Consider the following 25,808-nt stretch of genomic DNA (forward strand, 5'->3'; position numbering starts at 1 on the left):
GATGGTATATATGGCTCAGAATTGTTTTTTTTTTCCTCATGTATGTTTGTATATTGTATAAATTGCCCTATAATGTTTAACTAAATCCTTTCTGTATCTGATTATTGTTGCTGTCTAGGTTAATTTATTTACAGCTCCTATGGCTTGGTCAGTTGTAAAAGCAATATATTTTATATAGTTATTTTTGCACAGCTGTTAAGGCGTTTTCAGATTTCAATAAGCCTTGAGATAATTTTGTTTTAAGTGCATGCTACAGTTACGGTTTATAACAAAGAATATAAAAACTGTATAAATAAAGAGGTTTTTGGGGGGTGGGGCATTGATTATATTTTAATATGTATGTTATTTGCAATTGTTGACATGTTTTCAGTATTGTGAGCTGTATTACCTGTTATCACATACTGTAATAGAACATTACTGCCATACCAACAATGGGAAAATAAAATCCCAATGGAAAACAGTCCCATCTGGTGGATGTCATTGCATGGACTTTCGCTTAGATACAGTGCTCTTCAAGGAAAGACAGAAACAAGGGGAAAAGTCTTCTGTTATTAATAATTTTAGTTTTATGGTATGTTTGTGGTGAACAGTGCTATATTGTGTAATATGTGCATAGCTCACCGCTGACTGCTTTTCCAGCGACCAATAGCCATCTTTAGGGTTCTGTTTGGAGTGACTATAGTTGTTTGTAAAGGTAGATTTGTCATGGGGCTGGAGCGATTCTTGGAGTTAATCCAGCTTTCGATTGCCTCTCTCTCGTAGGAAAAGCCATCTGTTTGCAAAACAGAAAAATCAGCCTTTAGTTTTATTGCACTTCCTTGAGTGACTTCTTAGATGAGACTATCAACACTTGTTGAATAATGGAGACGTACATTTCTAAAGATAAAAAGACTTGTAAAAGTATTGGTGGAGCTTTCACACTTAAGTTTTTGAGGAAAAAGCTGTATTGAATTAAAATGACAATACACTCCAGTGTCATCTCTACAAAAGATAGAACAGACTTGAAGTGCTATTGACTATTTACATAAGTGTGTATCAAGAGTTGCAATCTCATGGTCAATGCTTTGTAGTAAATGCTCATGCTCATACTTCTTACTGTCACCTAGGAAGAAAAAGTAAATCAAAATCAGATCTAAAGACTGTCCCTGAATGTACCAACCTGCTGCAATGACTGGATCTTTCATAATCTCTCTATTGATTGGACACAGGAACTCATCTGGGACATCTGAAGAAACCAGTGTCGTCTTCAGCTCCTCGATCTTCCTGATGAGTTTATTCCGAAGACCAACCGATTCTAACCCAAACCACACAAAGCAAAATATTCACATATTAAACATGTAATCTGAAATAATAGGCCCCTCATTATCCACAAACTGTAAAAAAGCGTGTTCTTGAAAAAGTCAGTGCATTCAGAAAGAACAAGAGGGTCAGATCTTACCTTGGGTTCATAACGTATAACAAATGACATTTTAAAGACAGAAATTTCAAATACTGAAGACCATTTTCACCAGCATAAAGATTTGAGAAACACAAAGAAAAACTCAAACAGAGGGATGCACAGATAACACTGCCCAGGGCTGTTTACGTTGACTATATGTAAAAAAAAAAAAAGTAAAAAAAATAAATTCAATAATAATAAAAATAAATAAATAAAACATAGTTTTCAAAGCACCAGGTAAATGGTCCTTCATTTTTGTCCAAAAACAATGATAAACATCCTGCCCTCCTCCCAAACCTTCTTGCTTTTGACTAGGGCTGGAGCAATTACTGATGATTAATTATGTCAATTAACCTGCTAAATATATCAAAGATATTTGCCCTGATAACTGTGGAAGTTACTTTTTGTTTCCATTTTTCTGGGCCAATTAGACAACAGCGTGCTGTGTGAATGAAGAAAAACAGCAGGTCCTTTATATCAGGCACACAAATAAAATCACTTTTTAAGAAATAAAAATTATACTTTTGCTACATATTTTCTTCCTACACAAAGATCTGAGTCCATTGTTGGCTTGCAGGTGCAGAATCAAACATTTTGTAACTGTATTTTGAAATATCAAAAATTACCTTTTGAGCACGAAAAAAATAACATTACTTGTTGGCCAGCTTTGGCCATGACATTACATCACACTCTTATACAGAACCTTACATAGGTTACAATTTTTATATGTTATCCATTTACACAGCTGGGTATTTACTGAGGCAACTGTGGGTTAAGTACCTTGCCCAAGGGTACAGCAGCAGTGCCACAGAGGGGAGTCGAACCAGCAACCTTTCAGTTATGAGTCCTGCTCCTCACCACTACACTACACTGCTGCCTTAGTTTTGACCTAGCTTTTATATTGACTTGCTAATTAAATTAATAATAATTGGGCTCAATTGTCTTACAGAACGAGGTGCACTTAGTGTGCTACTTTCCTTGCCGTTTCGGGTTTTAGCTATTCTTTGGAAAGTAGCTGCATATTTATTAGCTGAGATTCCACACTAAGCACTTAAATGCAGTGTGCAGCTACTTTCCTACCCTTGATATATTACAATGGTCAGCCTTCTGCATTGGGGTACGGCATGTGTGGATAGCGGTGAGAGGCCACATCATTGAAAGGACCATTCCTGGAGACAACCCACTCTGGCGTCTGCACTGACATCATTCCCATATCAGGGAAGGGTCTGACATTGGAGCGACAGCCTCTACCATTTAACAAAAGGCACATCTCTAGTTCTGGCTGTTCTCCTAGATAAACTCAACAGGGAAAACAAATATGTGATTCCCCTTCATCTATCTATCTTCTCACAGAGCGAAAAAAAAAGGCACGGACTAAAAATCTAAAACAGGCATTCTGTTTCACTGACTTCCCGGGGGTTCCTTAAAATCCGCCAAGGGGCAAGCTGTCAGGAGAAGGAGCTGCAGGAAAACATGAAGCGCTAATATTCTCTGCATGCCAGCTAGAATTTAGCCAGACTGTGTGCCGGTAAACTGGCTTGTCATGCAGAGGCAGTGAGAATGAATCACACAGCAAAAGTATAATATAAATATAAAAGAATAATCCTTAACATTACTGACACAAAACGGGTGCTGTCACAACTTTCCAATGAATCCAGGCATAAATGCAACGACGGGACAGGTGAGTGGGGAGAATGCGCTCAGGGTCTGATGGGAAGTACAACTATTCTTGGAGATGAGTGACAGCCGTATAGGTGTACAGGTGCCTTGTCTGGGATAATGCAGGTTTTCAGCATTACATTGCATTACTGACATTTAGCAGACGCTCTTATTCAGAGCATCTTACATATATTACAATTTTTACATTACTGAGGCAATTGTGGGTTAAGTACCTGACCCAAGGCTACAGCAGCAGTGCCCCAGTGGGGAATCAACCAGCAACTTTTTGATTACAAGCCCTGCTCCCTACCACTATGCTACACTGTTGCGTAAAGATAAAACCAGCATGACTGAGAAATTCAGGGCTTAATTCTACTGTATGTATTTCTCCACGTCAGGGCTTCTCCCATTAATGTCCAGCGTGTGACTCCGAAGCCACTCTGACGTAATGATAAGATCCAGGTTCAAATCCCTGATAAGGAAGCACTCAGCCTGAATGACCCCAGCAAGACAACCCTTATAGGGGTTTCCATTACAGTAATGAAATGGTAATGAAATATATAACAGTGATTACATCTGGAATTGAACTAAATGCTTGCTTTCTGCCTTGAAATGGTTGCGATAGCATAATTGGGCAATTTCAGAGCTTGCTTATAACCTCAAGAAATTGAAAACCCCACTATTGCTATTCATACTCTTGCTGAACAGTACTGTAGGGAAAACACAAAGATTTCTTCACACAGCTGAAGAGACATTCAGCTTTTTATCTTCTAAACTGCTCCTGTGGACATGAGCAGATCTCGTCTTTCATCTCTGTTCCGCTGGAAATTCTCGCTCTCCCGTCTATTCTACCGAAATAAAAAAGAAATGTCAACCAGCATTACCCAATTAAGACTGACGGCTGTTGGTTTTAGCGCACACAGTTTGCTGGGCCATGTGACATTTACTCAAAAGACAAGGATGCTGCCAAATGGGAGCAGTGGGCTGCAGGTTTCTTAAGTGTGATTGATAAGTATTCATGAGTCCCGGCTGGGATGGACTGTGTACTCTGCATGACCAGCTGTTTCGGCTCTCAGATTTATATTTCATAGTGTGAAACTGCCAGGGACTCACGAGCTTCCCTGAGAATGCGCAAATAGTGTCTTTCCGAACCACTTTTCTTTTTGAGCATTATGCAGACCTTGGCTTTCCTTCTCGGTGGTCACAGCAGAACACAGACACAGAGATTGTTCCAGTGTGTCTTCTGCCTGAATAATCAGTGGAAAAAGAATGTGCTGTATGCAGAGGGGGAAAAAGAACAGTTCCAGCATCCGCTGTGCCTACACCGTAGGCCCAGCAGCTGGGGATAACGGGTGGTCTGTCGTGAAATTGCCCGAGAAATCAGGGAGACATACACAATCTAATCTAACAAACATGGCTGCAGCTAAATAAGCGGTTGGGAAATTAAAGATTATAGATTAAAGATTATATAAACCCAAGGAGATCATTCTGAATCAATCCTATCGGAACACAGATTATCCTTGGAATGTTGTTGTTCCTGAAATATTAAGTAGCGCATTATATTTGTAAGCAAAGTAAGCACAAGGTATGTTACATAATGGCATAATGGTTTCGTAGCCTTACAACACAGATGATGTGTTCATACAGAGCTGCAACAGATACTGTGTAATACACAGTAAATCTGATATGCGCACTCTTTTCCCCTCTGTTGTTAAAATTATGTTCTTTTTATGTTAAAATGGAGGACTTTGCAACCTTTTGTATTATATTATTCACATGTTCATGAAAGACTGAGTATTTTATATATCTAATATATAGATGAGGAGATTCCATCACTCTTGTAATAAGTCAGGAGTGACTTCTCATTGAAATCACCAATCAGCATCAGTCATCATGATCTAGAGATACGCCTACCACTGTCTGCCGTACAGTGTCTCAACTTCGCATTCATTTAAGCTTGCCAGGGTCTGACACTGAGACCTCAGTGGTGAGAAGGTGGATAGCTAACTTACTTTACCCAAGGGCACAAGAACAGTGTCCTATACCTGTAACCACTACAGCAATAGTGGAGTGGGATAGACTGGCAAAGACTTGTGCCCAATTCTATAGATTGAAGGCGCCAGAAAATGAATCGAAGAATACGTGTGCCCTCACCAATGCCGAGCTCTGTGGCCAGGGTGTCCTTGCTGAGGTGGATGAGCTCCGAGCCGTCGATGTTGTTGTCCTTGAACGTCCCGACCAGCGGCTCCAGCCCCTCCTCACACAGCCAGGCCGAGATGTCGTCCTCCGACCAGTCACCAACCAGCAGCCTCAGGTGACCCGGCTGCCGCTTCCCCCCTGGGGAGAACAAAAACAGGAAGCGCGCTCCTCATTAGCCGCCGCTAACTCTGGCCCAAAAGAGCGCCTTCTCCCCCATTCCAGAGCCAAACGCTCTCTCCGCGCTGATAACGAATTACCATTCGTTCCATTCGAAAAACAAACCAAAACGAGATATGAAAAGCAAAGTCACAGCTTCCTGACCACGCTCCCTAAACCAGACACGCTCCTTTTATCAACAACGTTTTAATCACATTTGCGTGTCCTGTGAATATTTATCACCCCCCCCCCCCCTTCCCTCACCACCCACCCCCGCCCCCCCTCCACTGAGACGTGCCGTATAGGTGCTCTCTACATCAAAGACGACCTTCAGACGGCATTCTCTGAGCGGCTATCATTCCTCATGAATCTGGGAGATAAAAAGGCGCTCCCGCGTTGGGCTCCGCTAATGACCCTGCGCCGCGCCTCATCCTTTACACTTCCCTTCACCGAACGGCGCAAGGAGCTATTTCTCATTAACCGCACTCCGTTTCGTCTTCCGCGCCCCGCTCTCTCCCTGGCTGGATTAAGCTGTCACCCAAGACCCCCGCCCCACCCCCCCACCCTCCACGGCCCCTCCGTCCAGAGTAATGACGTGCCATCACGAGCCCCGTGAAACATCACTGTAAGCGACGGAGATGCTGGGATCCTATGGTTACGGCAAAAACAATCACAACCAAGGATAATCTGTGTTTACTTTAGACTGACCTCTTTGGATTTATATAATCTTACAATCTTTATGAATGATATAAACTTAATTTTTCAGAGATACGATATATACTGTATATATATGTATATAAGATTTATGTATACAATATATAATATTATATATATATATAATATGTCTAACTAATTTTCCATCGCCTGCTTTAACCGCACCCATGTTTGTTAGATGTCCGTATGTCCTGCTGATTTCTCAAACAATTTTAAGCCTTAGCACCCGTTATTCCATTGTTATATATACTGCTGGGCCTGCAGCACATGCACAGAGAATACAGGGACCATTTCCTCTTCCTCCCCTGCATGTGTGTATAAATCTATTCCCAGATATTTGACATGGAGTGGGAAAACTCTCCCGCCGTAGGACCGACTCCCAGGAGGTGAAGGGTTATGCAAATACCCATGAGCACCGTGGGGGAGTGCCCGATTCTGCCAAACTCTTTACCCACCAGAGGCTTTCTCCTCAGAGCTGTCTCTCGCACACAGGCCTCTCCATCATCATCTCCCACTTACAGAGCAATGTCATTTTTTTTTCCCCATGGTAACGGACTTTATAAAGACCCCTCGACAGCTAATCGATTAATTGCCTCTGTATCTAGAGGACTGTTAATATAAAAGATGGTGCTCTTTTCGCATCAGTTTTCATTGGTGGAATTTTAAGGGCCATGACTAGCGGTACAGCTGAATGGTTGAGCCAATGTTTCTCTTCTTACCTTGGCACACGGAGGCAGCTGTGGTTTCATCTAAAAAAAGAGAGGAAAAAATAAATAATAATACTAATAATAGTGGTAATAACAATTATTAATTAATGGTTAATTATTAACAATTAAACTAGTAATAATTAGTAACAATAATATCATATGGTAATCATTAAATACCTCTGCACAACTATGCAGCTTTTTTCCAGTATACCTGAATGCTTATTCAATAAAATTAAAGTCAAACACAGCAGGTTGGGCGCTCTTAACCTATCTTCATTCTCACTGCAGAATCATTCATTTTTCACATTAACCACATCATTAGCTGCTAACACAAGCCGAGGTGGCTTCAATATGTGAAGAACACATACAAATTTTCCAAAACAGTTTGATCAATAACAACTGAATCCCTACACGTAAGAACCGATTATTTCCGAGAAAGAAATCAGATGAGAAGAAAACAACAGGAGGATATGCATGGATGCTTCGAACGGTTTTTCTGACCAAACAAAGGCAACATTTGAAATCGATCCAACGCTATTCATGCAATAATATTCAAAAGGGTCACAGTATACATACAGTAAACAACTTCTTTGTATTGTAGGGAAGAATGACTCTCCCTAAACCCAATACACTGAATTATTTTCCTCTGATGCGCTTTGATCTTTGCTGGATTTTGATCTTCCCAAACAGCCTCCTCCAAGCACACCCACTGTGACCTCCAGCGCACTCAGAAAGACAGCGGAGGAAACAGACTCACCAGGCGAGGCTTCTCCTTCATTACCTAGAAATGATTGAAAAAGGAGAAAGAGGACAAATTGCCGTACATCACAGGAAGGAGGAGGCAGTGCTTATGCTCCGGTCGGAGCAATGTTCCTTTCTTTAAAAAGAAAAAGAAAAAAAAACAAGCGGCACCGTGATATCAGAGCCATTTACAGCAATCGCTCCCTGAAGGAAGAGGGCACGGTATCGGACACCGGTCGTTAACAGAGAATCGTGCTCATACGGCTGAGTTAAAGAGAGTGGGCTTTGGGTGTCTGAAACCATGGAGCCCGGCCGCTTGCAGAGGACAGCCCTCTGAAGCATGCGAGCCTGCTGTTGTTTACCGCAGTGTGCTTTTCGATCGTGTTTGCAGTGTTTCATTTCTATTCCCCCAGTGAGTTTCCTTTCCTCACCTCTTGCCCCTCCGCCATCTGTCAGCACGGGACCGAGGCTCATAAACAGCTCTGAGAGTAAGCCACGCAAGGCCAGGCCCCCGCTATTAATTACCTCTACGCTCTCCTCACCTCCGGCTCCCGCAAGCTCTGAGCTCTGCACCTGTGAGCCGATGCGTTGTAGCGCTTTATGCTCATTCGCAGTGCAAAGGGCTACGCCTAACAGGGCTTCCACTCAGAGCTGTGGCAGCGGCTTTCTGGTCTTAGTGCTTGGTGAATGGGCGGGCCTTGGGACTTCACATGTCATGGAGCTGTTTGTGACGTTCCTCCGAGACACGATGCCTGTCTGTACTGGTCCCTCAGTGCTGGAATGAACACCCCATGGGGGTCAGGACACTGGGATCCCTGGCCATCTTCTGACACAGACTGAAGACCCAATTCTTCAGACTGCATGTTGGTTTCACCTCAATCCCCACCCCCTAACACCTGCTTCTTCTAGTACTTGCTGTTTATTTTACATGTAGTATTGCAATGTGTTTTTGATTCTGTGATCTAGTGGCTGATGTATGGTGGTATACTCGGCCTCCCTTGTCTAGTCAAGTTGCACAAGTTAACTTGTGGTAGGGCTTGAACAGTTTTATGCTCATACTCAGTGGTCTGGGAATGTGTTAGCGTGGTCTGACACTGTTGCTAATTTAACTTGAATGGATACACTTATGTTCCATTGTGCTGGAAGTTGCTCCGGATAAGAGCGGCAGGTAAATTAATGCAATGTAATGCAATGTAATGCAATGTAATGTATGGATTGATACGCACCTTCTACTCCACTTCCACCCTCCACTCTCCAGATGTTCACTGTCTTGTCCATGGAGCCTGTGGCAATAAGGGACGCCGTCGGCGCAAAGGCACACGCCGTGACGTATCTGGAGAAAAGGATCATGGGAGTGCCATCAGAGACCCTGCTGAGAGTGATGTCCCATAACTGCGGCTAATCGGTGACCAGGAAGCTGTTTTACCTTTCATGCTGGTTCAGAGTATAGAGCAGGACTCCCTGGTTCTGAAAGGCAAGAGGACAAACAGCTTACAGGGAGCAGTTTTGGCCATTCCCCTGCATTTACAATGGGATGCACCCAAGACTTTTAAATACCCTCATTTCAATATGTTTACAAAGGATCTGAGAATGAATGAATGAATGAATGAATGAATGGATGGATGAATGGATGAATAAATAAATAAATGCAACTGAAAAGGGAAAAACAGACTTACAGCACTGTAAATTGTGACAGTTTTATCCACTGAGCTGTGGAAAGAGAAGCGCATTTTGAAACATCTAATGCTCAGTCAGCAACACGACTGCAGTATCCAAAGTCAGTCAAATACAGCTGTGACCCAATGCATCTATTACATCATAAATCCGCAGTGGAACTGCTGGACTAAGCACAGGTTAAAAGAAAACCTATATGAAATGGTGATAATCACCTAAAATGCCAGAGCATAACAGTGCACCCACTGCCATAATATAGGTAAGAGAGAAGCAAGTGTTTAGATCCAGGACACTACAGCACAGATCCCCCCTGTGGTCAAAGAGAATACTAACAGCACAGACAGGAATGCTAAGTCTTCACACACTCACTGCTGCCTCTTCGCTTACAAGGGAAGCTGCACGTTACTTATTCCAGTTACACGTGAAAATATGAATAATTAATAAATTGATGCTTGAATGCTTTGTGCAGGACACTTCCCGATGAGATTCTAACAGAGGAAGTTGTTTTAAACTGAAAATTCAGATAATTTATTGTGGATGAAATAAAACTCAAAGCCTTCTCCCCTCACTTCTCAATGTACATTTTCTACATAACTTTCTCCTTAACACCTTACTTGTAAGGTGCTGATTCTAAATATAACTTGTTATAATTTAACAACAATTTAGCAGGTTTCTATATGATCAACTCAGTCAGGTCAAAAACTGAATCAGGACATGCAAGGCAATATCCATGTGCTACAGGATGCTTCATAACTGCTGGTTAAAACGTAAGATTCAGCAGGTTTTGATATGAAAAACTCAATCAGATCAAAAACTAAATGCAAAGTGATATCAGCAAAATGCGTCTGAGGCCCTCTGAGGCTTCACAGGTATTATTGTTTCAGGTGAGCCCTGTGGCGTTTACTGTGATTCTAGCTGCAGACCCAGGCCGCGGCCTGTAAGGTGAAGTCAGGGCAGTCGTACCCTGAGACGACCTGCTGTCCGTCAGCGGAGAAGGCGCAGGAGAGCACCGGGGCGGACTGTCCTCTGAGAGAGTGCAGCAGCCGCACCTTGCAGCCTGTGGATCAATACCCAACACAAACACATCAGCACCCCGCCACATCACTGCCTCTGCTACCAGCATTCACATGCTCGGCAGCCACACATTCCTCACGTACAGTATCAGCCATTCGTAACTGTGGAGGTTCACTGGAGCAAATCAGGTCACGCATCTTTCTTTCTCAAGAGTACAGCAGCCAACCCGGGAGTCAAACCTGTTGTCTGCTCTACCAACACGCCAGCTGGATGCATGAACTACACAATGTCTGCAACAAAGAGGAAAAAATGAATAGTAATATAATGTAACGTAAACATCAGGTCTCTCGGTTTCAAAAATATTTGATGTTTAATATTCAATAGCTCAGGACTAGTTATTATGACATTATATGTTAGTTGATTTGTTTTTATTGTGTTGTTGGCATAATTATCAGTAATTATGTGACTTGGAGACAGAAAATGTTCAGTGTCAGATATGATTTCTCCTTTCCATCTCACCAAACCATTTTCATGGCCATTCTTGTACTCATTACAAATTCAAGTTCTTCTTGATTATTTGGTGTGCAGGAAGCAGTTATACCAGATTTGACTGGTGGCAGTTATACTACCAGCCCCGTTGCCAGAATCCTCCATTATTCTATGAATGTGACTCGTTCACCTTCAGCACCGGTAACAATCGCACAGGTCTCTTCCACTTGTTTCATTATTTGTGTTTGTTATGAAGACTGTTTTTATATTCATTCCCTCCTGCAGTAACAATTAATGAAAAAGCTGTAATTACGCTGCTTTCCAATTAAGCCTTTTGTGTTGATAGTATTTAGTGGGGAAAAAAGAACAGCTATTATAAGCACCCTGTTGGCTTCTAATATTAAGCCCTGCTGAAATGAAAAAAAGATATATTTTAATTGTATTAGGCACAACAAAATATAGCCATTCTTAAAGTTGATCTATTTAAAAGGAATGTTTGATTTCCACGGTTTGGAAGTAAAAGTCAATTAGGGAAAACATCTCCGGTGTGGGCAAATTCATGGTATAAAAAAACAACAACAAAAAAACCAAAAAACAAATGCGTTGGAGAAATCTGTACGCGAGCTGACTTTAAAAACAACGCGCGCAGGTAGCGAGCGGGGGAAAAGTCAATGTAGAAATTCAACCCACGTGTAGGCTATCTGCAAAAACAATTTCCAGCGGATCTAAAATCATCTAAATGCAAAACAATCCGAGTGACAGCCATTGCGCCGGGTTTGAGTGGCATGTTGCGCTCCCCGCAGCCGCGGCGGCTAAAACAAAGAGCCCGCAATAATCCCACTGGGACGTGACACGGGATGCGGACCTCAGCCAGCCGCTCTCGTTTCCACAGCAACAGAGACATGTTAGACGTTGACTCGCGTGTACTGTACAAGCAGCGCCATCCCATCCGCCACTGTCTTTCAGTCACTTTGCCAAGGGCAAAAACAAAGCCCCCTATCTGGTTTTCTGGTCCCGTTCCAAGAGCTGTCTTCTTAATGACAGTTAGGACTATAGACACAGTTGCTTCCCGTGTTTTCTTATTCTTGTCAGCGCTTGTTTAAGGGTTGGATTTGGACGGTTACTATTAGCTGTCTTACAACAGTGTTATTCAGAAGAAGGAAAGTGCTGCACACGTATGAGGAGACCCATGAGATATTGTTAATGTGAAATGCATAAATAAAGATTTTGTCCTACACCTTAAACTCAACAATATTTATAGATACTATTTAAACATTTCTGTATGGACTTTTTAGGCTGCTGTTCCTTTCAGTGAAATGGTACAGTATGTGTTTCTTTCTTTCATTTCTCTTTGATAAATGTAAAATGTAAAAGGGCAAGGTATACAACACAGATTTTTTTTTTTTTTATCAACACAAACACTTTCCGCAGATGTTGGTTATTTGGAGTTCTCTGGAATCAGCTCAATAAATCTTCGGTGTCCTTGTTTGAAGTTGTTTACATGGTTTGCCAAAGAAGATAACATTTACACACCTGAAAAAAAAAACTACTGCAGGTGCATGAGAGGAAAAAATAATCTCTGCCACTCGCATTAATCACTGTGTTCTTCCATTTCACACAACAATAGCAGGAATTTCTGTTGTACATACCTTCATCTGTGGAAGTTATTGTTTAAAAATTTTATTATTAATGAAGATTTATGTTATTTTGAAAGCAGCTTTTTTCAGGAATCAAATATTGTCTCCGTCAGAATTCAGGGTGGAGGATGGAGTGTCTGTCTGTCTGTCCACACACAGGAGGCAAGATGTGGCGTGGTGCCTACCTGCTGTAGCTAGCCAAGAGACACTCCATATCTTCAGTAGGCTATCCTGTCCACAGGAGGCCAACTGAAACTTCATCCACTCTCCCTCTGCGAAGCACAGAAAGAAAACACGTTTATTAAAAAGGACCAGTTCTACTCTGTCTCAACTATGTCTTATGAGGATCATAGCACACTGTAAAGATGATCAACAGCCTGCCTATGAAGATGACAAATAATGTACTTTAAATCGATGTCTTATTTATCTAGATAAACTACTAAGTTCACGAATTCATGAACTGGCAAGACTCCACGATCTGTGTGTTATTTCTAAAACCAAGTAAAACAATTATATGGAGACTGATGCTATGCAATAAAGTTTCTGGACACATGGACACTGAAAGAATATTTTATCAGCTGCAAAATGAATAACGACAGGCCATTCTAACATTAGGTTATGAGTTAAAAATAAAGAACTGGCATTACTATTTATTGACCTGGGACCCCAGAAAAAGAGCAGTGTATTATAGTTCTCATCTGTACTTTTTGCACCAGAGGTTTAAGTGAGCCAAGCAGCATGTGTTAGAATCATATTATCTCCAACTGATAATAGCAGATATGCCCACTGTAACTCTGAATATTGCATATTCACATGTGCTTCAGATTTATGCATTCTAATATTATTTGTGAGCTAAATTCAATATAGGAGTGCCCCTGTGCCTATATCAGGCCAGCAAATCCCAGACTAACACACTAACAAAACTATCCAAGTAAATGACATTGCCTTTAACACAAATTCAAGATCTATGCTGATTCACACAATGTTTTAATGATGACATTTCACTATCATGAGTCATTTGTGATCATAAACAGATGCTTATTGCTTGTTTATTGCAAGAGAAATGTTTTCTGTTTGTTAAATGCCATTTGTTCCAGTTAAACTGAGCTGGTACTGATTTGACAATGACTGATATTACATCACTGTTCAAAAACTGTTCAAACTTTTTTTATATTTTTTTCTGAAAGAAAATATGTTTTAAAGTAATAACAGGGTGGAGACTAAAATGATGGACAGTTTTTCCACATAGTAGGAAGGGGAGAGGGTGTGATTCTGGAAAGACAGAGACCAAGAGAAGATAAAATGGAGCGTGAAGAACTAAGAGGTCCAATGATGTCATCTAAATATGCTGAAATGAGAGATGGAATATGGGAATTAGTGGAAAAGAGCAATATAATTGTGCATAATCTGCAAACAGTGCAAATGATAAGAGAAGCCACGGAGAAACAGAGAGAAAGAAAGGGAGAGAGAGAGAAATAGAAGCAGCAGACCCGAAACAGAACCTTAGGGTACTCCAGCAGAGGGATGATAATGAAGAGAACCTCTTTATGAAACATGATTACTGATCTGCGACATAAAAAATTGTACATAATGAGCTAAGACCGATTTCCAGATTGCCAATGGGAATTATTCCTGTTTAACTGTATTGGCTTCTCTTACTGGTGAAGGAGATATGAAATTAAAGCATTAAAGAAGACAAGAGCACAGCTAATTTTTTTGAAAACTGCACCAGAGTGATGTGAACAACACACACCACACAAACCAGGCATCCGGGTGTTATAAAGTTGCAAGCACTGACTGACCCAATGTTGCATAATCAGTACAAAAAAAACAGCAGCACGGATAATCGCAGATTATCACGAATCGGATAATGTGAGCAGCAGTATAGCATGGCGGTAAGGAGCAAGGTTCGTAACTGAAAGGTTGCCAGTTCAATTCCTTGCTGGGGCACTGTCGTTGTACCCTTTGGCAAGGTACTTAACCCACAATTGCCTCAGTAAATATCCATGTAAAAACTGTAATCTATGTAAATCGCTCTGGATAGGAGCATCTGATAAAAGACAATTATGTAATGTAATGTATAATGTGCATCAATCTTACCCCTCTGAATCTGGGAGGCAAAGTGGCAGCAGGTCACCCCGAGGTCATGAGCATTCTTCACAGCCTGAAGCTGATTCGCCTCCAGGTCCCAGACTCGTATGTCCCCGCAGGTGGAACCCGTGACGAACACCTGACCACAGGGGCTGAAGGAGCAGGCTACAACCGAGGCCTCAGCCACTGCCCCTGTTCTGAGGGTAGGACATTTACACAAAATTACCAAATAACGCAATCAAATGCTGTTGGTAATGATACCAAATACATAAATTGAAAAGTACAATTGTTGGGGGGTGATATTGCATAAACCCCTTGTTATAATCCAGACAGAATGGTATTGCATTGCAACATGTTCAAGTGGATGTTATTTTAACTAAATATTACTTTACATGAGTATGATTTAGCAGATGCTCTTATCCAGAGTGATTTACATACAATACAATTTTACCCATTTATATTGCTGGCTATTTACTGAGGCAATTTTAGGTTAAGTCCCTTGCCCAATGGTACAACAGCAGTGCCCCAGTAGGGAATTGAACCAGCAACCTGTTGGTTACGAGCCCTACTCCCTACTGCCATGCCATATTGCTGTATGTATGTGTTAGTGCCTGCATAAAATATGCCCAGTGAACAATTCTACAGGATATGTTACTCAATTGTTGCATGACAAGCAGATAACATTCATAACTATGGCCAGAACAACACCTGCTCAAATAAAAAACGAGAAATTATGTTTTCATTCAGAACTATAAAACCTTGCTGGGGAGTTTAATTCAATGTGCTTGACAGACTATGAAAGAAACCTATTTAGAAGAGCTGGAAACCAATTTTAACAAGTGCTTTCTTTGGCTATAAATGTTGAAACGCTCATATAAAGAGGAGGCTGGTCGTAATTAATCATGTGTCGTCAGCGGGTTTACTCGCAGTTGTGCAACAGTTTGCGGCTGGATTTACCTGCGCAGTGTTCTAGAGCGGAAGTCCCACAGGGCAAACGTCCCAGCGGAAGCGGCGGAGACCAAACAGGCGGAGTCAGGCGAGAAAGCGCAAACTCTGACCGGACTGCGGCCGGGATGCGCTAAGGCGCTCATCATCTCACCGGTGTCCATGCTCCAGATGATCGTAGTGCCGTCCGTGGAGCAGGACGCGAGGTACTGCCCGCAGGCGCTGAAACAGCAGCAATGGACCACATAGCCGTGGCCGGTGAGAGGGGAGAATGCGAGCTCCGAGAAGTCGGGGATCGAGTAGATCCGAACGGTTTTATCCGTGGAGCAGGTCGCCAGCAGGTTCCGGGAGAACGCGCACCAGTTCACATCATCGGTGTGGTCCTGGAGGGTGCAGACGAGAGACATCACTCTGACATCAGGTGCTGGTCGGCCCCTGAGAAACCCAGAAAACAAACGTCATTTTCACACCAGGTGGCGCAGCTTAGCTGGCAAATAATAAAAAGCTAAACGTTTCCTTGTTTACAAAATGAGCCTACTATAATGGAACATAGCGATTTAAATCCAATAAAAAGAATAGGCCTAAAGCTAACACGATGCGTTTTTCACGGATGGAAAAAAAGTCAAGGAAAGGAACAAGGAGCCATAACGTTAGCTAGCTAATTGTTGTTTGTAAATGGAAACGCCATCTCAACATCTGATTTTGTGCGATACATGCAAAATCACAAAGGTACCTTCGTGTCTGAAATGATAAAAGGCTACGATTCATATGATTCTTTTATAAACAATTAGCATGAAATGAAAATGAATAGCTTATGAAAGCAAAACGCGTGTGCTTACCTCTTGTATTCACTTCCTGGTTCAGCTGCAAGCCTCGAAGCAGTCTTTTAATAAGGGGGTGATAGCCTGGTGTCCAGGTACAAATACCTCCCTGGGCTAGATTTTATCTAATCACACCTCCGTTTATGGGTTTTTCCATATTTAACTAACGTTACGCATCACGTTGTAAAAACCTCGTGCTTGTTTCCCCATTAACCCTTTCTTGCATAACTTTTTGGTTTCGTCACACCCCAATCGTTTATTCCTGCTTTTTGGCGTTGTATGAGAAAAAATAAATACATAAAATGGAATTCTTAGTCCTGTGTAACAGTATACATAAATACAGTTAGCTAAAAGCTAAAGAAACATTGAATTTCAGAACATGGTTGTACAGTTGCAAAAATCGAGTAATGTAACTTATGTATTTTTTTCCCCAAAGAATATCCATTTCAAATATATTACGCGTATTTAGAACAGTATATAACCATGAAAATGTCATAGTTCCTAAATTTGTGTAATTTGTACAGAACTGATCAACTGTAGTAGTTTGGATGAATAACAAGTGTAGCAGACAGACAGTACATTGGAACGTATCAGATTTGAAACTTTTTTTTAACCTTCCAAAACAAGAGGGTTTTTTTTTTTTTTTTTTTTTCTCCAAATTGGCTATTATCATTTTTGAATCAGGACAGAGGGGGAACTCGGTCAGAATGATTGAAATCACACTGGAAAATACAGTAATGGCGGAGAAGTATACAGGTCAGTCTGCACAGGTGTGTGTGTATGCAGGTATAGGTCACATCATCTCTGAGCAGTGAGCAGACATGTCAATAGGCCAGGAGGGTGATTTCACAGCAAGATATTACTGTAGTTATTTCTGGCAAATTAGTTTTACTAATCGAAGCAGCCTGCAAGGACGTGGCATTAAGGGACAGCATTGTATATCATAACACTTCTAATCTTTCACAGTTTATGACATTGCATGTTAGAATTGCCTTCATATTCAGTTACATATAAGTCTTACACTTTCAGATCTCTCTCAGCTTTTGAACTCTGCATGTATCAAAGTTCAACGAAGAATTCAAGAAATATGTCAAATAATACACTATAATACATGACCACTGGGGACCTTAGCCAAGAAGAGCTCTGAAAACATCTCTGAATTTGTGACCATAAACTGGTACCAACACACAAACAATACCCATTCACATGAGGAAATGTTTATGGAGGGAGGTACTTTCTACTCCTTGTATCAGACATTTTTGTAATAACAAAAGTAAAAGGACAGAAATTGAGAGGAATAAATACTGGGTTGAAAAACATCTTTTTATTAGATCCGTGCCGCACACACTAGTGAAAAATAATGCTCCTACAAAAAGAATGCTACTTTTTTCCACAATATCTTTAAATAAAATAACTTCAAGTACTCCGACTCAGGTACAAAAAAATCTGCTCTAGCTGCCTCCAGTAGGCCACGACACACAGCAAGATTCAAACACGGAGGTTACACATGTCCTTGTGTCCTGGGGTCTGTGGCAAGGCAGATGGAGGGAAATGCTTTTTACGAAAAATACTGTGCGTCACAATATATTTCATATGGGTAAAAATGATTATGTCAGATTTTGAGGCCCAGGAGGGTTGAAATCATATTTTAAAAAATAGAAAAAATGGGAACCGAAAAAATAATATCCCCTACACCCTGTTGGAGAGGCAGGCACTACCAAGATTAAGGAGACCACAGTGTTTGCAGAGGATATGTACTGTACACACAATATATGTATAATCATTTTAAGACTAAAATAAAATGCTACAATAATTCTAAGGCATGAACAATATTTGATGTCTGAAACAATATGTACACATCATACATATTCCAAACAAGACTTAATATTAACATTAATGAACAGTATATACAGATGTGTATGCTGCCTCACTGTATTTTGCAACTATGTGATGCAAAAACATATATTCATATATGAATGCAGCTTTACAGTGTTACCGTAATGAATCTTCAGGTGCCCTGGAGGCACTGACAGTGTAAACAGTTTCTTTTTTCTTGGCTTTGTTTTATATTTGAAAAAAAACATTCCTTTAGATTTTTAAAGCAGTATTTGCTGTTTCTTCCTTTTCATAGAAAATGAAGACTGGACCTTTTTTTTTTACTCATAAATAATTAACAAAATTAAATACATTCACTATAATATTAACAGTAAATAAAAAACAATAGATATATATATTTACAGGTAGCGGAAAGCAGTCTTTCCCAATTACAGCTCTGATGGTTGTAAATTCAGTGCGATTTCTTATAGGAAATGGTATTGCACTAAGACACCCCTGTCTCTCTGGGTGTGTGTTCCCTGTTCTAGCCAGTTTAAGTTAGGTTTACATTTAGGAGCCCTGGGTTCTGATGGAGAGGTGTGCGCCTCATGCTTTTGAGATTTTCTTCAGTACAATACTTCAAGTGCCCAGCTCTGGAAATTGAAATGGAGACAGCTGGTCCCAGATAGTAAATGCTCAAGTCCAAACAAGCCTAGTTCATCTTCAAAAGTTCAGTCCGTCTTCGCTCAAAAAACTTCCTCATGTTGTGTCCAGCGCGTCCGATATCAGAATCGTCTTCATTAAACTTTTCACAGTTATCAAAAACCAAGTTGACATCAACGATGAATGTCTCAAGATTTTGGTACCTGAAATGGTAGGAAAAGGCAACACGATCACATTCTGACACATAATGCTTCTGGAATACAATTTCCATCACATTACAACAGCAACATGTTTTCCTAATTTTTGTGTCAAGTTTTTCTAAAGTAAGACAGGTCAAAACACACTTCAATATGGTCCAATAATGCTCAGTAATATCAAGATCATTCCCTTCGTTATTTTTTAAAGAATGAGATAATCATCATAAATCCACATGCACATCATTGGCGTGTTACTTCAATAGCACAGTACGCACTGGTTGCTGCCAAGTTTCTCACGGATAGTGGAGAAATCCATGGGTTTCTTGATGACTTTCTTGTAGCCAGGGACAGACTTCAGGTTGACGGGGGTGAGAAAGGGCCAGGCATCTTCGTGACCCTCCAGCTCCGAGAGCAGCACACTGCCAGGCACAGAAAGTGACCGCGGACACGTGTTATAAATACAAATTACACATTACATTATTGCCATTTAGCAGACACTTATCCAGAGTGACTTACATAGCTTACAGTTTTTACATGGTATCCATTTATACAGCTGAGTATTTACTGAGGTGACTGTGGGTTAAGTATCTTGCCCAAGGGTACAGCAGCAGTGCTCCACCGGGTAATTGAACCAGCAACCTTTCATTTACAGGGCCTACTCCTTACCACTATGCTACACTGGCTCCCTCATTGATCAGATTATAACAACAGTTCAGGGGATGAGGGGTTGACAGTTACAGTATATCTGCACTTTTATCCAGCACATATCCTGTTAAGATTCTTCAAAGAAGCAGAAGCACTGTTCATAGGCTTAATACCTGCACACCGCCAGGTCCTTGGCGTTGTCTCTGGCCGTTTTGGCTTTCTTCACACTCGCAGGACTGTCCTGTTTGGGCTGGTTTGGGGTGGGGGTCTCCTCCCCTTTCCTCTTTTTGGACTCTTTAGCCCCTTTCTTTGGAGTACTGCTTGTGCTTGCAGCGTCATCCTCCGAGACCTCTCCGGCTACCGATGGCTTCCTGCTCCGCTTGATCTCTGAGTTTTTCTTCCCTCCGCCTCCTCCGCCTCCTCCTGCTCCTCCTCCTGCACCTCCCCCTCCGCCTCCTCCTCCACCCCCTCCCCCGCCTCCTGCTCGGTTTGGAAGCTTCTTATTCTTTGGGGATTGACCGCTCGCCTGAGAAAAAGCCATACATTCACATTTCTTCACAGCAAGGTCCCAATTATATACAAGCACAGCTACACTTGCCATTTTTCCATTAAATTACATTACATTCACTTAGCACAGATGCTTTTATCCAGAGTGACTTCCAGCACAATAGAATAGAAGTGTGTCCATTCAAGTTAAATGAGCGACAGTGTCAGATCAGGCTAACAACACTTCTAGACCACTGAGTGTGTGCACCATTTGAGCCCTACTACAAATTAACTTGCGCAACCTGACTAGACAAGGGAAGCCAAGTATACTACCATACATCAGTCACTAGACCACAGAACCCAAAACATGTCGCAGTACTACACATAAAATAAACAGCAAGTAATACAAGTAGCAGGTGTTAGGTGGCGGGGACTGAGGTGGAACAGAGAAGTTTTCACTGAATTAACTGGATACTTGATTTTAAAAATCAAAAGACCATACTCTGACATTTCAAAAGTTTGTTTTTCAGCTGAAAGTACCACAGCACAAAGCATCATCTTCTCTTTGAATACACCTTTTCCAGGACACACTTTGTAAGAAGGCCACCGTTACCTTGGATATGCAGGCTGGACAAAACCAGTCCCCCTCAGGTATTACGGTGATCTTGGGTCTTTGGCAGTAAGTGTGACATCCTTTGTCGCAACCATCGCAAAGCAAGAGCAGCTCCTCGTTGTCCCCCTTCCGGCAAATTTGGCAGTACTGCGGCACACGGAATGAACCAGATCAGAGCGGTGAAATGCGGGTAAGCACGGAAAACCTGGACCATGGAAATAAGGCGGCGCAGACTCACGACTTTCATGATGGATTTCTCCCAGGCGATGGACTTCTGCAGCTGCTGGATACAGAGGGCCAGCTGGGCAGCGCTGCGGACCTCGCTCAGAGCCTTCCGCCACACCTTCATCCCGGGAGCGATGTCTTCCTCACCTCTGTGACGAGGAGACACACGGGGTGGAGAAGGGGAGGGTCAGGGATGGGCCCGTTTGTAACACCAAGCAAAAAAAAAACAAAACACAAAAAAAAAACAACCAATCACCAAGCAGACTGTCAACAGCAGTGCACAGAAAAAAAAGCCACAGGGGTGCAAAAAAAGGGTGCGTCAAAGCAGCCAGGTTTGGAGACACACTGCTCTGCAGAGCTCGGTGACATGCCTCATATGCTCAGGACTAGGAGGGCGGGGGGTGGGTTTCCAAAAATAATGAGGGGGGGGGGGGTTCACAATTACCAGAGTTGCCAGTTACGACGCACCATGCAGGAGACCAAAAACCAGTTCCAATAACAACACACCATGGGACAGCACTGCAGACAAACAAGAATCTGAGAGGGGGGGGTAAAAAAAAACACTCGGAATGACAACCAAACCGAAAATGCGCAAGGCAGCGGGGAGGGTGAAGAGACAGGCAAAAACAACGAAATAGGTTCCAGTCAGCAGAGAAGCACAAAGAGGTTTTTCAAATGAGTCTGGATGACCTACCCTTCACCATCACCACTAGTGGATGGTGCAGGCGCAGGAACAGTGACTGTACCCACATTATCCAGTTTGATCTGAATGGTGGTACCTAAGGGGGTCTTCAGATACCTTCGCTCGATGTTCCTCTCCAATTCAGCCAGTCTGGTTACAGCTATATCTAGGGGGTTGTTGACACGCCGCACAATCCCGCTGCCTTCTTTCTCTTCCTGCTCTTCCCCGGCTTCTTTGTCTGCGGCCGGGCACAACTTAGAGGCCGGCTTGTGCTCGTGGTAGACTAGATCTTCCCTCTCTGAGTGAGGCTCGGGGTAAATCCATCCCTGCGGAGGGAATTGTGGGTAATATGCATGCCCTGGTCAATATTTATGTTCATTTCATACATTACATGCATTCCAGCACAATAGAACATAAGTGTATGCATTCAAGTTAAATTTCAGCATGTGTCCAATTTCAGCAGGTGTCAAAGTTTATCTTCCAAGGGGATTTTTTTGTGAAATGCTCTCTTACAAGTAACTTGGTTTTCCCTCATTTTCCTAATACAGCAGACTTGTTTATTGCCTAACGCTCCCGCCAGAAGTTTCCAGAACACCGCGGGGGCTTTACCTTGACCTGCAGACTGGCAGAGGTCACCTTCCTCTCCAGCTCCTCCACCTGCTGCAGCACAGCGATGTCCATCTCCATGGCCTGTTCCTCCACACACCAGCTCTCCACGGTCTCTGCCGTCACCTGGTTCTCCTCCATGTCACTCACGTCAATGATGGCCGCTGGGGAAGTGAACCCGTGAAAAGATTAGAGATCAGTAACTTCCCCCTTTTTTTTTTTTATTTATTATACAAACATCTTCAGCACAGTTGCACAGCTGCAATGTATTAGTTCTGTTTTCTTTGATTAACAACGAGGGACAAAACCACACAATAACATTTATTTAATATCGTGCATTTCACAGCCATGGTTGTCACAAAGCACTGTACAAAGATTTTCAAGGAGAATTAAAAAAAAAAAAATACAGAAAAAATCCAAGGACAATCTGGGGAAAAAAATGAAATTATTCCCTAACCCCTAGCAAAGAGGTGATCATGTAAAACTCCTGGAATACATTTCAGTGCAAAAAAAACATACTACACACATTTACAGTGAGGTGTGTGAGTCATCAGAAGTGAATGAGCAGGCTGTCAGGCAGCGGGCTACAGAGGAATCTCTCCTTCACTCCTCAACATACAACTTGTTTGCGCACAAAGCACAGGTGTGGCACACTAAGCCAAGCACACACGAGGGCAATCAAGCGTTAACCACATAATTATATTTAACAATTAAGAAAACCACAGAAATGTGCTGATTGTGTCATATTTTAGCTGGGGAGCCACTGCACAGCAAACAAAAATAACTTGCAGGAGGCAGCAATGCTGTAAGGTGACAAAGCTGAGAAATAACCTCAACAGTACTAAAGAACATAAACACAGTGCTAGATCTGAGTGCTGCACGGTAATCTCCGTGGGTTACGGGATGCAGGAGTAAAGAGATGCATCAGGAGGAGGATAATAGCAGAGTGCATCTCAATCACCAGCCACGGGCTGTCATAGCCCATCATTCAATCACCCTCCGACACTTAAGCCATTGTGAAGCTCGGTGCTGGCTCAAAGGATACCATTAACTACAGCTGACATCGAATCAAAACAGCGTATTCATCCTCGCCGTGGTCTTATGCGCGGAGGTTTGCTGAATTTTATGAAAGGTTACCTGTCCAGACAGTAAAAGAGTGGCTGCTTGTGTGTTCACTGAATGGATGGAAACTTAGCTCGACCGCAGTGCATCACCCAGTCGGGTGCCACACGCTGGCGGTGACCGAGCTTAGTCATCCCCCCTCGCTTGAAAAGAAGACATTATATAAATGCGGTTCATTGTTATTGGTTTGAAAAGGCTGAAGCTGGAACTACCCTTTGTTGGCTGCATATACATACACATTATACTGTGAGAGCAGAGCCACACACTATTGGGTGCTACACACTGCTGGTGATTGAGTTTAGTCACTTCATTTCAAAGAAATACACTATATAAATGCAATCCATTATTATTGGTTTGTAAAGGCTGATGCTGGAGCCACTCTCTTGTCTGCATGTACATATTGCAATGTGGCAGACCCACCATCGCGGTTCTTGGCACAGGCCTGGGCGATGTACTCCATGTGCTTCTGGATCTGTTTCTGGAGGGCCTTCTCCCTGACGCCCCTGAAGTGCAGCACTTTGACCAGGGTGCGCAGCTCCTCCATGTCCGACACCTTCCACCAGCCTGTCAGCATCTCTGTACCGTGCATACGTGCACACACACACACACACACACAAACATATAAACACACACGTGCGCGCACACATACAAACACAGAACATCTCAGTAAGTGCTGGCAATTCATGGCCCCTGAAGAACAGAGCAACTTCTTATATCCAAAATAAAAGTTTGTTTTAAACAAAAGTAAAACAAATGACACAAACAAACAAATGTGCTGTTATGACTGACACTTATCTGGGATAAGCTGGGTGCACAATAAACTCCCTAGCTGGAACACCTCAAAGCTCCCCCCTCTGACTGGCGCTGTGTAAAAGCGACTGTGACTTGCTCACCCTCTGGGATAGGCCGGGGGGTCGGGTAGTCCTGGGGTTTGGCCACCTCCACGACTGGGGAGGGGGCGGAGGGCGGCTTCTCGCTGGGGGGCGCGGGGGAGTCGCTCTTGCTGGTGGAGATGCTGGGCGCCAGGAAGGGGCTGCCGTTGGCCTCCACCACGGGGTACCCTGGACTCAGCATGGGGGCCGACGGGTGGCTGCCGGAGAAGGGCAGGTTTGGGCTCACCATTCCGCCGGGCCACCCGCAGAACGGGACACCCATCAGGTGTATACCGGGCTTCACCTACGGGGGGGGGCGCACAGCACATACACATGTAACTACAGACAGAGGGGGAGTGAGCAAGTGAGCAAGGATTTCATCAAGTCGTAACGCCTGTGATAAGTACTACAGCGCTGTAATTACGGCTTGCAACACAATACATTCAACAGTAAATGCTTCACTAAGCAGTTTATTAATTGCATCAAGCAGCTTATTAGTTGCATCATTAAAAGTGGTGTTCTTTAAGGAACACTTCTTATCGCGGAAACGCTTCTCGGAGGACTCCTAACCGCGGTAATGACTCCCTGACTGAAAAGGGAAAGCAAAACTGGAGCATTCACCTGGATGCTGGAGAAGGCGAAGTTATTGATCCCCCCGGGGTTGTGGGGGCTAGCGGAGGCGGAGGCCGCCGTCGGGATGGGCGAGGAGGAGGAGGGTGATTTGGGCCCTGTGGAGCAGGGCTGGGGGGAGGTGGTCTGGGGCGTGGGGTTGCTGGTGAGGGAGGAGTCGTCGCAGGGTGAGCGCGGCAGCAGACTGAACCAGTGGCCGCTCTTCTCCGTCAGCACACGGAAGAGCTGGTCGTTGGGCAGCAGCTGGTGGGGGCTGGCCCTCTTGGCGGGGCTGCCGAGGTGAGGGGTCGTGGCCGGGTCGGGCGGGGCCTCGACAGGGGGCGGGGCGGGGGCTGTGGGAAGGCCGCTGGGTAAACCCGTCTGAAAGTTAGCATGGGTGGGAGAGGGCATGGCCGCCTGGACCATTGCCGGACTGCCGTTCTGCTTCTGGTGGTGCTCGTCTGACTCTGGCGACATTTTGGCCACCTCCAGCAGCTTGCTAAGCTTGGAGAAGGAGTCGGGCTTCTGGAGGAAGAGGTTGGGGGAGGCCTTCTCCTCCTTCTTCTCCTCCGGGGTCTCCGTCGTCCTCTCGAAGTTCAGGTCCAGGCCGGCGTCCAGGGGCTTCTCCTCAACCACCTCTGGGGGCTCCTCTTTGATCTGGACCGTCTCTGCGTTCTTCAGTCGCTCCCTCTCTTTCTCCACCTCCTCTGGACCTGCAAAAGACCAGCCAACATGAGCGTCTTCACAGATAACTGGGAACAGACCTCACACAAGGATGGCATGGATACCCGCCATGTTTAAGCCTGTAAAATGCATGTAGCAAAAGGAGTGAGGAATGGATACACTGTATCAGTCAAAAGTTTGGACACACCTACTTTTTCTTTATTTTTATTATTTTATTATTTGCCACATTTTACAGTAATAGTAGACATCAAAACAATGAAAAAAAACATGGATTTTTGCAGTGACCAAAAAAGTGTTAAACAAA

At 43.2% G+C, this 25,808-nt stretch overlaps 2 protein-coding genes across 10 annotated transcripts in view; both read right to left on the minus strand.

The window, feature by feature from the left end:
* Positions 1 to 70: 70 nt before the first annotated feature.
* LOC118786282 (WD repeat, SAM and U-box domain-containing protein 1-like) lies at positions 71 to 16,487 on the minus strand. The gene is made up of 13 exons (XM_036541413.1): positions 16,304 to 16,487; positions 15,477 to 15,899; positions 14,529 to 14,716; positions 12,614 to 12,700; positions 10,252 to 10,345; positions 9,291 to 9,324; positions 9,041 to 9,081; positions 8,841 to 8,947; positions 7,631 to 7,654; positions 6,886 to 6,915; positions 5,252 to 5,434; positions 1,160 to 1,294; positions 71 to 772 (listed from the first exon to the last, which is right to left on the minus strand). Exons 2-13 carry the CDS (start codon positions 15,869 to 15,871, stop codon positions 618 to 620), a joined length of 1,473 nt encoding a protein of 490 aa, XP_036397306.1. The 5' UTR covers positions 15,872 to 15,899; positions 16,304 to 16,487; the 3' UTR covers positions 71 to 617.
* A 2,041-nt stretch (positions 16,488 to 18,528) lies between these two features.
* LOC118785459 (bromodomain adjacent to zinc finger domain protein 2B-like) overlaps positions 18,529 to 25,808 on the minus strand; it is a 32,465-nt gene continuing 25,185 nt past the window's right edge. For 6 of the 9 annotated variants that reach the window (XM_036540110.1, XM_036540109.1, XM_036540107.1 and 3 more), the window contains 10 exons: positions 24,833 to 25,533; positions 24,233 to 24,515; positions 23,760 to 23,915; positions 22,221 to 22,381; positions 21,624 to 21,937; positions 20,943 to 21,078; positions 20,705 to 20,851; positions 19,779 to 20,131; positions 19,236 to 19,379; positions 18,529 to 18,966 (listed from right to left, as the gene is read on the minus strand). In XM_036540110.1, the coding sequence (XP_036396003.1) occupies positions 18,813 to 18,966; positions 19,236 to 19,379; positions 19,779 to 20,131; positions 20,705 to 20,851; positions 20,943 to 21,078; positions 21,624 to 21,937; positions 22,221 to 22,381; positions 23,760 to 23,915; positions 24,233 to 24,515; positions 24,833 to 25,533 (2,549 nt within the window). In that variant the 3' untranslated portion in view covers positions 18,529 to 18,812. The remainder of the gene's footprint in view (positions 18,967 to 19,235; positions 19,380 to 19,778; positions 20,132 to 20,704; positions 20,852 to 20,942; positions 21,079 to 21,623; positions 21,938 to 22,220; positions 22,382 to 23,759; positions 23,916 to 24,232; positions 24,516 to 24,832; positions 25,534 to 25,808) is intronic. The other 3 variants (XM_036540111.1, XM_036540108.1, XM_036540112.1) reach the window with 2 other exon arrangements.

The sequence above is a fragment of the Megalops cyprinoides genome, chromosome 11, assembly GCF_013368585.1.
Source record: "Megalops cyprinoides isolate fMegCyp1 chromosome 11, fMegCyp1.pri, whole genome shotgun sequence".
NCBI classification, from domain to species: domain Eukaryota; kingdom Metazoa; phylum Chordata; class Actinopteri; order Elopiformes; family Megalopidae; genus Megalops; species Megalops cyprinoides.